The sequence below is a fragment of the Panthera pardus genome, unplaced genomic scaffold (genome assembly GCF_024362965.1).
Source record: "Panthera pardus isolate Hobbes unplaced genomic scaffold, ASM2436296v1 HiC_scaffold_12, whole genome shotgun sequence".
Classification (NCBI taxonomy): Eukaryota; Metazoa; Chordata; class Mammalia; order Carnivora; family Felidae; genus Panthera; species Panthera pardus.
The window spans coordinates 14,652,580-14,666,204 of NW_026526677.1; the positions used below are offsets into that span (position 1 = coordinate 14,652,580).

The 13,625-nt window shown below is 36.6% G+C and overlaps 1 protein-coding gene across 1 annotated transcript; it reads left to right on the forward strand.

Moving 5' to 3' along the window:
- Positions 1-5,601: 5,601 nt before the first annotated feature.
- LOC109245191 (olfactory receptor 4P4-like) lies at positions 5,602-6,540 on the forward strand. The gene has a single exon (XM_019412506.1). It carries the CDS (start codon positions 5,602-5,604, stop codon positions 6,538-6,540), a length of 939 nt encoding a protein of 312 aa, XP_019268051.1.
- The last annotated feature ends 7,085 nt before the right edge of the window (positions 6,541-13,625 follow it).

Here is a 13,625-nt window from a genome sequence, read left to right on the forward strand (position 1 = left end):
AATTTAATTTAATAAAGGAGGTTGTCATACAGAGATAAACTTCTAAGCTACATGCACACCAAGCAAAAGAACCCATGGGAGCAGACAAGCTTCATGAAAGAATAGTGGCAAAGGAAAGGAGTCTTTTCCAAGCATCAGTTAGAAATCCCAACACCTTAATAGGCTTGTTTTTCTGGGGAAAAAAAAAATAACTCTTTAACCTTGGTCTACAGTCTGTACTTTTCATCTGGGTCATAAGGTTCTCTGGTGCTTCTCATTTTAGTTCTCCAATTCCCTCAGTCACCCACTTCTGCCCTGTACTGACATACGAACATTGCATTTGACGTTTCCCTCTAGTCCTGTGTCCCACATCTAATCTCAGTGCTTTGGATACTATGCATGAGGGAAATATAATTATTAACTTTGTTACTAGAGAGAAATTTAAGCAATGGTTTATATTTGTGGCAAAGTATACTGATGGGAAACTTGTAAACCCTCAGAGATGTTGAGAGCTATTCTATATAACATGTTTTCTCAAAATTTGCTTTAAATACCAATTCGATACCTATATCAAATATATATATATATAATGTATATATATTATATGTTATATATAATATATAAAATACATTAATATATAAATATCAAAAAGTATATATATATTTAGTATATATGTAAGTTTTTAGAAGGTAAGATGAATGTCAGAGAGACACATTTCTTTTTCAGAAATGAAAAAATAATTTGCAAAGATCTCAAATCTGGCTCAGTTTACAATGGTATCTCTCTTGATATATCACAAGAGTTCCTTCATAAGACTGTATGCCATAAGACTGTATGCAATTAAGATTTATTATTGCAAAGCAACGTTAATTTTTTTTCTCTTCCAATTTTATCTTAGGCGTGAAGCCTCAGCTTACAAGAAATCTGTCTGTTGAGCGAAGCAGCTGGTAAGTTAAATCCAGCTCATAAAGAGGCCAGTCATTTTACTTCAAGGGAATACACCAGTCATTCCGAATGCAATTTGTATCTGATGTTTTTAAGAAATCTTTGCATGGGAAAACTTCCATAACCATTGAAAATACAACCTCTACGATCTGGGGAAATTCCGCCTTGTTTTCCATCTATAACACACGGTAGCTATGTGGGCTGAAGATATGCGTGTCGGATGCTCTAGTCATTAGTGCTGCATCCTCAACAGCTATCAAAGTATTTGTGGGTTTATCTGTTTGGCCTCATTTAGAATATCATGAATGTAGTTATTCATTAGCCCTTGATATTCCATAGTCGAGGATAATTGAATATGGAGAGGGGTTTACTGCCTCAGGAGGTCCCTGGGCAGAAGTTCAGTAAAGGAGCTGAATATAAAATGATTAAACACTAAAATACCCATATGATTCTAAGACTGAAGAAGCAAAAGTGTATGGCAAAATTTTCAATCAACCTGCTCCATTGTATAATATCTAAGGGATACATTTCTTTTTGTCCAGGTTTAATATAGACATTTTTTTTTCGAGGTGAAAGGGGAATTGAACATCCATCTAATTTAGAAAAGGTTGATGAATCCAAAGGAAAGAAAATAGAAGCATTAAATGACTGTAGTGAGCGAGAAGTTGACCTTCAGGTTTCTGGGTTGAAGGTCAGCTGACAAGGTGGGAAAGATTTTGTATTTAATGTTATGGGAATGTTAACCCTGATGTGAGAAACCCCAGCCCTCAGGTAAGAAAAAAAACAGATTGTTTGTGGCAGGGAAACTATGCTATGTCTTATCTACTTAACCTTCATTTACCCGTGTTGAAATATGTGCTTTTAATAAGCTATTCACAATTTGTAATAAGAATCATAATCTGACTTATTATTCTTAATTTATATTTATGTCCACCGAAATGGAAAAAATGAAAATATTAATGCTGACAATATTCATAAAATATCTAATGTTTACATACCAGGTTCTGTACTAAGCTTTTACATAAATAAACTCATCAAATCTTTACAATAGACCTCAGAGTTACAGTATTACTCATTTTGTGAATGAAGGAAATGAGGTTACATATTTTTCCCGAGATTTTTCCATGAATTTTGGAGCCAAGTCCTATATCTTATTTTATATAGCTCTAGAACTTAACTTCTTAATTAGTGGGATCTCCTACCACTTGAATATCCTGAGTATCTCCTACGTTTATAACACTACAGGAAGTTGCAAGGAGGAAACGGGAGCAACTAGTATGTTTTTTAACATTGAGCTTCATATGCATTATTTTACTTGACTTTCTCAGTAATTCTGTAAGGTAGGCACTGCAATGTTCATTTTATGGAAGAAGGAAGAAAATGTTCAAGGAAGTGAAGAATCTTGCATTTAAGTATCAGGGCTATGTTAAGAACTAGGGTCCATCTCCAAAGTTTGTTATTCCTAATATTGTGAAGGCAGGGATAGTCTCAGATAACAGTTTCTGATCTGGTCTACTTACATTTTTCTCTAGGGCTTTGATCTTACGTTCAGTCATTGTGGAAGGTGGCTAACAGTTATTAAACGTCTAATACTTTCCAAACACTGCTCTAAGAAATGTCCCACTTATTAACTTTATTATTTCAAAATGTCACCCTATAAGGAGGTATTATTGTTTCTTCAATTTTACAGAGAAGGAAACTGAGGCACAGAAATGGTAGTGAACTTACTAATACTATATTTTCTGTAGTTTCAATTTATCCAATGGAGCAGGGAAGGCATGAGGGAGGCAGACAGATGTCTTCCCCAAACTACTGATGAATCAGGAGTCATACAAAGTCAGGGGAGCAAAGATTATCTAATCTTCAAAGATTATCTAATCCAACTTCTTTATTGTATGGATGGGAGTCTGATTTGTAGGGAATAAGCAATTAACAGAATGGGGAAAGATCTATTGGTACAGTGCACTTACCAGATAATTACCTGGAATGTGGTATAACTGCTTCTATTTGACAGAATATGAAGAAATCATTTTCTAGAATCATGCCACTTGTGTGGGCAGATTCTCTAAGAAGGTAAGGAAGAAAATGATAGAGGAAAGCAGCTCCATTATTTTAAAGTATTGAGGACGTATTTTGAAATTAAAGGAGCCCACTTTTTTGTATATTTCCAACTTAGGCAACCGTAATTGATCACCTGAAAAAAGGCAATTCAAATAACTTTTCTGAAACACTGCTTATTTTGAAAGGGTTGATAAGTAGAAAAAATATGGAGTTATTCAAAGGAAATTTAAATTGATCTTCCTATCATTTCTTTTTTTTTTTAATTTTTTTAAATGTTTATTCATTATTGAGAGATAGAGAGAAACTGAGCGTGAGCTTGGGAGGGGCAGAGAGAGAGAGGGAGACACAGAATCCAAAGCAGGCTCCAGGCTCCAAGCCGTTGGCACAGAGCCCGACGCGGGGCTTGAACTCACAAACCGTGAGATCATGACCTGAGCCGAAGTCGGTCATTTAACCGACTGAGCCACCCAGGCGCCCCTCATATCATTTCTTCATCCCATGCTGAGTCACAGTCTTGTGACAACAGTATTTAAAATTGTGTAATGCTTTGGCATTTTCTGAATCCTTATTTCTTTGTCTGACGTTGCAAGATCTTTGGTATTATTGACACAGAATTGAAACATTCCTTTTATTTAGCAAATTTGTGGGTGTTATCGTTCAACTAAAAAAAACCTGATAAAAATCAAAACATTTTTGTTTCTCAATAAATTCTGACTTAAGGATAAATAATTTTCAGTGTGACCCTTGGCCTCAGTTTCCTATAAAAATCTAAGTGGGCTTCCAGAATCTAGTGGGCATAATCCTTCAATATTTTAAACTACATTTAAAGGATAAATGGACAGGATAAAAGGATAAATTTACAAATACACTTTCAAATTCATTTACATCATAAACATTAGATGTATAAAATACACTTATTTATAAAATATATCTTTTTCTAAAAATGAATAGAGGTTCACGGTAAAAGTTTTGGGCAATAAAAAAAGTATAAATTGGAAAACTAAAATCTGTGTAGTGTAATTATCATGAAATAGCCATTGTTAATAATTTACTTAAATATTTAAATTAATTTATCTTGGATAAAACATAACTTGATATAAACTAAAGAATGTTTGCACTTTGGATATATATTTCTTATAAGGAAGCACCGTTGACTCCTAAGTATTAATTCTAAAGTTAATATTTTTCAACTACATGGCTCTTAATTATTGTTAAGTTTAATTTCTCTTGTAGTAGAATACATCCAATTTAACAGAAAAGCAGAAGATATCAGTGATGTATAAACATGTTTTAATTCATTTAAAAATTACTGACCCAGAGACGTCTGGGTGGCTCAGTTGGTTAAGCATCCAACCCTATTTTGGCTCATGTCCTGATCTCATGGTTCATGAGATTGAGCCCCACATCAGGCTTTGCACTGACAGCATGGAGCTTGCTTGGGATTCTCTCTCTCCCTCTCTCTCTGCCCCTCCCCTGCTCGGGTGCTCTCTCTCTCTCTCTCTCTCTCTCAAAATAAATAAATAAGCATTTAAAAGAATAAAATAAAAATTACTGAACCAACAAGAAAGTTTTAAAAGTAAGGTTGGTTTTCTTATAATCCTGCAAGAGAAAGAAATAGGAAAAGCAGAACGTAGCTACATTATGCTACAAAGAACTCTTAAGTAATACAAAAATTTCATGGAGTAATTTCTATACTTATTTTCTTTTATAAACCCCTCAAAACTACAGGGCAAATTAGAAAAATAACTTCCTCTTTAGTTCTATCATGAATTACTTGATTAGTGGATTAATGGTCATTTCTAGTCCTGTATTGTTATTCCTTTAAGCCTCTAGCAAACTGTGTACTTGCCAGTTGTTTCTTTTTTTTTTTTTTAATTTTTTAAAATGTTTATTCATTTTTGAGAGACAGAGCACAAGGGGAGGGGCAGAGGAAGAGGGAGACCCAGAATCCGAAGCAGACTCCAAGCTCTCAGCTGTCAGCACAGAGCCAGAGGCGGGGCTCAAACTCACAAGCCATGAGATCATGACCTAACCGAAGCTGAAGTAGAACACTTGGCCGACTGAGCCACCCAAGCGACCCCAGTTTTTTTTTAGTTAGTATCTATTTAACATTATATGCATTATATAAATCACTCACATGCCCTCCCACCGTTTTTGTGACTCATTAGAAACCATCTGTTCAAGTAAATTCTCCAGTTTACCTCCTAAAATTATGCATTATGTTTACTTAACATTGATGGAATTAACACGTAACGCTATTTACATTAATACGTATACTTTGACTTAGTACTTGAATAAATACTTAACACTATTAGATATCCCGCTTTTATTCTTAGGGAGCATAATTTCCTGTCTTCTCACAAAAGGATGTAAACTACACAAAAACTCGGACTTTGTTCAATTCACCATGCTATCCAAAGTTCTTGGACGAGTATTGGCACTAGATATTTAAAAGGATTTTGTTAAATGAATGAGTGATTTCAGTGGATCTCCAAATGGCTAAGGTCTTAAAATATGCATCAGGCCATTTTAATTGAATATTAGATTTCCATTGTCTCATAAATTATTTGCTTCATTACTTTTGTCCTCTCAGATACCTTTCTGGAGCATCGGATCATGGAAAATAGGAATAATGTTACTGAATTTATTCTCCTGGGACTTTCTAAGAATAAGAAAGTCCAGATCCTCTGCTTTTTATTTTTCTTACTCTGTTACCTCGCTATCTGGCTGGGGAATCTGATTATTATGGCTTCTATCACCTACAGTCAGCTAATTAACCAGCCCATGTACTTCTTCCTTAATTACCTTGCCCTCTCAGACCTCCTCTACACCTCCACTGTGACACCCAAACTAATGACTGACTTACTGACAGGGAAGAAGGTCATTTCCTATCATAACTGCATGACACAGCTGTTTACCACACACTTCTTTGGGGGGGTCGAGGTCTGCATCATCACAGGAATGGCCTACGACCGCTATGTGGCCATCTGCAAACCACTCCATTATGCCATCCTCATGAGTAGACAACGATGTAACTCAATTCTCGGAGCATCATGTGCAGGTGGGTTTCTGCATTCCATTGGCCTGTTTCTTCTTGCAATTTTTCTGCCATTCTGTGGCCCCAATGAAATAGATCACTATTTCTGCGATGTATATCCTTTGTTGAAACTGGCCTGCACTGATACACACAAAATTGGTTTCTTAGTCATTGCCAATTCCGGCCTGATGGGACTGGGGATCTTCGTGGTTTTGATGGCCTCCTACTTCATGATATTGTGCAATGTGAGAGCATATTCTGCAGAGAACCGCCGCAAGGCACTTTCCACCTGCAGCTCCCACATCACGGTTGTGATCCTGTTTTTTGCACCCGTCATCTTTGTTTACATTCGACCTGCCACAACTTTACCGGAAGATAAAGTGTTCACACTCTTCTACACAATTATTGTCCCCATGCTCAATCCTCTTATCTACACACTTAGAAACACAGAGATGAAAAATGCCGTAAGGAAAGTTTGGTGCGGTGCAAGGTTTTGGAAAGGGAAGTCAATGATTTGAAGGCTCGTCATCTTTAAATGTAAATGGGTATCTTCTCATCACACACCCCCTTTCTCTGATTCTTTGCCAATGGAAAAATCAGTCACAACACGCCAAAGGCAAGCCTTAAACAGCAAAACGCCATCAGTGGATTACTCTTTCATATTCCTTTCCGGGTGTGCTTCCCTTGTTTTCTTGCTTTGCTACATTTTAAGTTCCATGAAAGTAAGGGCATATCGTATTTATTTTACTGCTAATTTCCTAGTAGCCAGCAAAGTCTATATCACATATAGGAGCTCAATAATATTTATTGAATGAATTTATAAATATCTTGTCACATAGCTCTGCTTCTCATCCCTTATAGGAACCACCTTCATGGTTTAATGACCTACTTAGACATTAGATACTTCTGATATGTACCTTCTCTGCTTATTTTTCTACTTCTAAATATTCTGGCTTCATCCAGACAAGACAGGATTCTACCCTGGATCCAATCATCCAGACAAGATACTCCAAAATGTGTATGGGTAGCAAAGATTAGTATGGCTGAATTCAGGCTATTTTAACTGGTTTGACATAAAATATATATAATCAAGGAGTAACCACAACTACTTGTACTGCAGGAAGGAAGAAAATATAAATCTCTCAAAACTAAGGACCTTTTCAAAGTAAAAGATTTTCACTTACTATCTAAATTCAAGTTTAAAATAATCCTAAAATAATATTTCATATAAAATATAGAGCAGGTTTACTGATGGGATAGGTAGGGGATGCTGATAGGAAAAAGAGAGAGAAAGATGATGGATAAATGATAAATAAATGATAGAGTGAGTCAGCAATTACAAGGGAATGGAATGTTGAAGCAGTTCTCTGATGAAAGTTAATGGAAAGAAGTGTATCTTTGGAGAAGTTGGATTCACTCACCCAACTATGTGGTGTTTTGTTTTTTGTTTTGTTTTGTTTTGTTTTGTTTTGTTTTAAACAAGGCATTCCTCAGTTGTATCTAGTCTGAAAATCCTGACTCCGTCGTCTTCTACTTTTTTCTTTTCTTTTCTTTTCTTTTCTTTTCTTTTCTTTTCTTTCCTTTTCTTTCCTTTTCTTTTCTTTTCCTCTTCTTTTCCTTGTCTTTTTCTTTCCTTTCCTTTCCTTTTCTTTTTTTTTTTTCTTTTTAAGTAGGCTTCAAACCCAGTGTGGAACCCAACACAGGGCTTAAACTCACGACCCTGAGATCAAGACCTGAGCTGAGGCCAAGAGTCCCATGCTTAACTGACTGAGCCACCCAGGCACCCCTTCTACCTTTTCTTTTATACATGACACCATCAAGAGTGAACTCTTGGGCACCTGGGTGGTTGCATCGGTTAAGCATCTGACTTTGGTGCAGGTCACGATCTCAGCTCGGATCACCATCTCATGGTCATGAGTTCCAACCCTCCATGAGGCTTGCTGCTGTCAACGCAGAACCTGCTATGGATCCTGGATCCTCTGTCCCCCTCTCTGACCCTCCCCCCACTCACACTCTCTCTCAAGAATAAATAAACATCAAAAAAAAAAAGAGAAAAAAAAAGTGAAATCTTGATCTGGCTACTGTGAAAATTTCCCTCTTGCTGGCAAGCCTGATAAACTTTGACTGTTGACATCAATTTACACGATAATTTATTTTTATTTATTTTTTTTTTTTAAATTTTATAATATTTATTTCTTTTTGAGACATAGAGAGAGAGAGAGAGAGAGAGAGAGGAGACACAGAATCTGAAATAGGCTCAGAGAGAGAGAAAGAGAAGGAAACACAGAATCTGAAATAGGCTCAGAGAGAGAGAAAGAGAGAGAAGGAGACACAGAATCTGAAACAGGTTTCAGGCTCTGAGCTGTCAGCATAGAGCTTGACACAGGGCTCGAGCTCATGGAACCTTGAGATCATGACCAGAGCCAAAGTCGGACTCTTAACTGACTGAGCCACCCAGGCACCCCGAAAGTCTTTTCTTTACCAAACTATGTAATTGCCTCTTTAGGTTCCAGTTTGATGCTTAGAAAACTTTTAACCTCTAAATTTCAGTTTACTCATCTGTAAAATAAAGCCAATAATTAGATAATTAATTCAAAATTAAAGTTTTAGAGCTTTTTTTTTTTTAAATTTTTATTTATTTACTGAGAGAGAGAGACAGACAGAGAGAACTGAGGAGGGCAGAGAGAGAGAGAGAGAGAATCCCCAACAGGCTCCACACTGCCAGCGTGGAGACTGATGTGGGGCTCGAACTCACGAACTGTGAGTTACAGACCTGAGCCAAAACCTAGTCTGACGCTTCATTGACCGGGCCACCAAGGAGCCTCAGTTTTAGAGCTTTTTAAGAAAAAGATCCTCAAAAATAACTTGTGTTGACTGAAATCATGCTTTATTATAATGTTACTTACACATGTAAGTCACAAAAATCATTATGCTTATAATTCTAAAATAAAAATTTCAAAGTATAAAATCAAATATTTATGTTAAAATGTTTTAATTTGAATGTTCCACAGAAATTAATTTACAGATGCTAGGGGATAATAACAACAATAAAAATTATTTTGAGCAGTTTCTTTTCTAAGAACAATACTCATATCCTTCCATTTTTATAATTACCTTATGAGGCAGTTACTATTATCTCCATTTTACAGAAGAAGAAAAAGAAGAGGGAAGACTAGTTGTCTTTCCAGGGTCTCTCATGTAGGAAGATCTTATTCATTTACATGCTTAATTATGTTGCTAATGTCATATTTTCTTTTTTATTTTGAGTGTTATAAGACACCATTTGAATCATAATTGTCATCTCTGCTATTATTTTACTTTGTAATAATAGTTACATATAATCAAAAATAATTTTCATTAGACAATAAATTTAAGAGTTTAAACCAAAATCAAGTGTTAAAAATAAAGCATTTGTTAATAGTTGTCTTACTACTCCAAGAGTTACCTTTAATGAACTCGTATAAACTGACATGTGTCATGAGTAGGCTGCATAAGAATTTCACTAAAGATCCAGTTAGTTTATCAATTGCTGTAATAACAATTCTCTTAAAATTTTAATACCTTTACAAACATGCCCTTTCTGAAGACAGCTCTCCAGTCATTTTTTTTTTTCAGAGAATTAAAGTTTATTTTTTATTTTAAATTTACTTATTTATTTATTTTTTTTTATTTTTTTATTTTTTAATATATGAAATTTACTGTCAAATTGGTTTCCATACAACACCCAGTGCTCATCCCAAAAGGTGCCCTCCTCAATACCCATCACCCCCCCTGCCCTCCCTCCCACCCCCCCATCCTCCCACCCCCCATCAACCCTCAGTTTGTTCTCAGTTTTTAACAGTCTCTAATGCTTTGGCTCTCTCCCACTCTAACCTCTTTTTTTTTTTTTTTTTTTCCTTCCCCTCCCCCATGGGTTTCTGTTATGTTTCTCAGGATCCACATAAGAGTGAAACCATATGGTATCTGTCTTTCTCTGTATGGCTTATTTCACTTAGCATCACACTCTCCAGTTCCATCCATGTTGCTACAAAAGGCCATATTTCATTTTTTCTCATTGCCACGTAGTATTCCATTGTGTATATAAACCACAATTTCTTTATCCATTCATCAGTTGATGGACATTTAGGTTCTTTCCATAATTTGGCTATTGTTGAGAGTGCCGCTATAAACATTGGGGTACAGGTGCCCCTATGCATCAGTACTCCTGTATCCCTTGGATATATTCCTAGCAGTGCTATTGCTGGGTCATAAGGTAGGTCTATTTTTAATTTTCTGAGGAACCTCCACACTGCTTTCCAGAGCGGCTGCACCATTTGCATTCCCACCAACAGTGCAAGAGGGTTCCTGTTTCTCCACATCCTCTCCAGCATCTATAGTCTCCTGATTTCTTCATTTTGGCCACTCTGACTGGCATGAGGTGGTATCTGAGTGTGGTTTTGATTTGTATTTCCCTGATAAGGAGCGACGTTGAACATCTTTTCATGTGCCTGTTGGCCATCCGGATGTCTTCTTTAGAGAAGTGTCTATTCATGTTTTCTGCCCATTTCTTCACTGGGTTATTTGTTTTTCGGGTGTGGAGTTTGATGAGCTCTTTATAGATTTTGGATACTAGCCCTTTGTCCGATGTGTCATTTGCAAATATCTTTTCCCATTCCGTTGGTTGCCTTTTAGTTTTGTTGGTTGTTTCCTTTGCTGTGCAGAAGCTTTTTATCTTCATAAGATCCCAGTAATTCACTTTTGCTTTTAATTCCCTTGCCTTTGGGGATGTGCCGAGTAAGAGATTGCTACGGCTGAGGTCAGAGAGGTCTTTTCCTGCTTTCTCCTCTAAGGTTTTGATGGTTTCCTGTCTCACATTCAGGTCCTTTATCCATTTTGAGTTTATTTTTGTGAATGGTGTGAGAAAGTGGTCTAGTTTCAACCTTCTGCATGTTGCTGTCCAGTTCTCCCAGCACCATTTGTTAAAGAGACTGTCTTTTTTCCATTGGATGTTCTTTCCTGCTTTGTCAAAGATGAGTTGGCCATACGTTTGTGGGTCTAGTTCTGGGGTTTCTATTCTATTCCATTGGTCTATGTGTCTGTTTTTATGCCAATACCATGCTGTCTTGATGATGACAGCTTTGTAGTAGAGGCTAAAGTCTGGGATTGTGATGCCTCCTGCTTTGGTCTTCTTCTTCAAAATTACTTTGGCTATTCGGGGCCTTTTGTGGTTCCATATGAATTTCAGGATTGCTTGTTCTAGTTTCGAGAAGAATGCTGGTGCAATTTTGATTGGGATTGCATTGAATGTGTAGATAGCTTTGGGTAGTATTGACATTTTGACAATATTTATTCTTCCAATCCATGAGCAGGGAATGTCTTTCCATTTCTTTATATCTTCTTCAATTACCTGCATAAGCTTTCTATAGTTTTCAGCATACAGATCTTTTACATCTTTGGTTAGATTTATTCCTAGGTATTTGATGCTTCTTGGTGCAATTGTGAATGGGATCAGTTTCTTCATTTGTCTTTCTGTTGCTTCATTGTTAGTGTATAAGAATGCAACTGATTTCTGCACATTGATTTTGTATCCTGCAACTTTGCTGAATTCATGTATCAGTTCTAGCAGACTTTTGGTGGAGTCTATCGGATTTTCCATGTATAATATCATGTCATCTGCAAAAAGCGAAAGCTTGACTTCATCTTTGCCAATTTTGATGCCTTTGATTTCCTTTTGTTGTCTGATTGCTGATGCTAGAACTTCCAGCACTATATTAAACAGCAGCGGTGACAGTGGGCATCCCTGTCCTGTTCCTGATCTCAGGGAAAAAGCTCTCAGTTTTTCCCCGTTGAGGATGATGTTAGCTGTGGGCTTTTCATAAATGGCCTTTATGATCTTTAAGTATGTTCCTTCTATCCCGACTTTCTCAAGGGTTTTTATTAAGAAAGGGTGCTGGATTTTGTCAAAGGCCTTTTCTGCATCGATTGACAGGATCATATGGTTCTTCTCTTTTTTTTTGTTAATGTGATGTATCACGTTGATCGATTTGCGAATGTTGAACCAGCCCTGCATCCCAGGAATGAATCCCACTTGATCATGGTGAATAATTCTTTTTATATGCTGTTGAATTCGATTTGCTAGTATCTTATTAAGAATTTTTGCATCCATGTTCATCAGGGATATTGGCCTGTAGTTCTCTTTTTTTACTGGGTCTCTGTCTGGTTTAGGAATCAAAGTAATACTGGCTTCATAGAATGAGTCTGGAAGTTTTCCTTCCCTTTCTATTTCTTGGAATGGCTTGAGAAGGATAGGTATTATCTCTGCTTTAAATGTCTGGTAGAACTCCCCTGGGAAGCCATCTGGTCCTGGACTCTTATTTGTTGGGAGATTTTTGATAACCGATTCAATTTCTTCACTGGTTATGGGTCTGTTCAAGCTTTCTATTTCCTCCTGATTGAGTTTTGGAAGAGTGTGGGTGTTTAGGCATTTGTCCATTTCTTCCAGGTTGTCCAATTTGCTGGCATATAATTTTTCATAGTATTCCCTGATAATTGTTTGTATCTCTGAGGGATTGGTTGTAATCATTCCATTTTCATTCATGATTTTATCTATTTGGGTCATCTCCCTTTTCTTTTTGAGAAGCCTAGCTAGAGGTTTGTCAATTTTGTTTATTTTTTCAAAGAACCAACTCTTGGTTTCGTTGATCTGCTCTACAATTTTTTTAGATTCTATATTGTTTATTTCTGCTCTGATCTTTATTATTTCTCTTCTTCTGCTGGGTTTAGGCTGCCTTTGCTGTTCTGCTTCTATTTCCTTTAGGTGTGCTGTTAGATTTTGTATTTGGGATTTTTCTTGTTTCTTGAGATAGGCCTGGATTGCAATGTATTTTCCTCTCAGGACTGCCTTCGCTGCATCCCAAAGCGTTTGGATTGTTGTATTTTCATTTTCGTTTGTTTCCATATATGTTTTAATTTCTTCTCTAATTGCCTGGTTGACCCACTCATTCGTTAGTAGGGTGTTCTTTAACCTCCATGCTTTTGGAGGTTTTCCAGACTTTTTCCTGTGGTTGATTTCAAGCTTCATAGCATTGTGGTCTGAAAGTATGCATGGTATAATTTCAATTCTTGTAAACTTATGAAGGGCTGTTTTGTGACCCAGTATATGATCTATCTTGGAGAATGTTCCATGTGCACTCGAGAAGAAAGTATATTCTGTTGCTTTGGGATGCAGAGTTCTAAATAGATCTGTCAAGTCCATCTGATCCAATGTATCATTCAGGGCCCTTGTTTCTTTATTGACTGTGTGTCTAGATGATCTATCCATTTCTGTAAGTGGGGTGTTAAAGTCCCCTGCAATGACCACATTCTTATCAATAAGGTTGCTTATGTTTATGAGTAATTGTTTTATATATCTGGGGGCTCGGGTATTTGGCGCATAGACATTTATAATAGTTAGCTCTTCCTGGTGGATAGACCCTGTGATTATTATATAATGCCCTTCTTCATCTCTTGTTACAGCCTTTAATTTAAAGTCTAGTTTGTCTGATATAAGTATGGCTACTCCAGCTTTCTTTTGGCTTCCAGGAGCATGATAAATAGTTCTCCATCCCCTCACTCTCAATCTAAA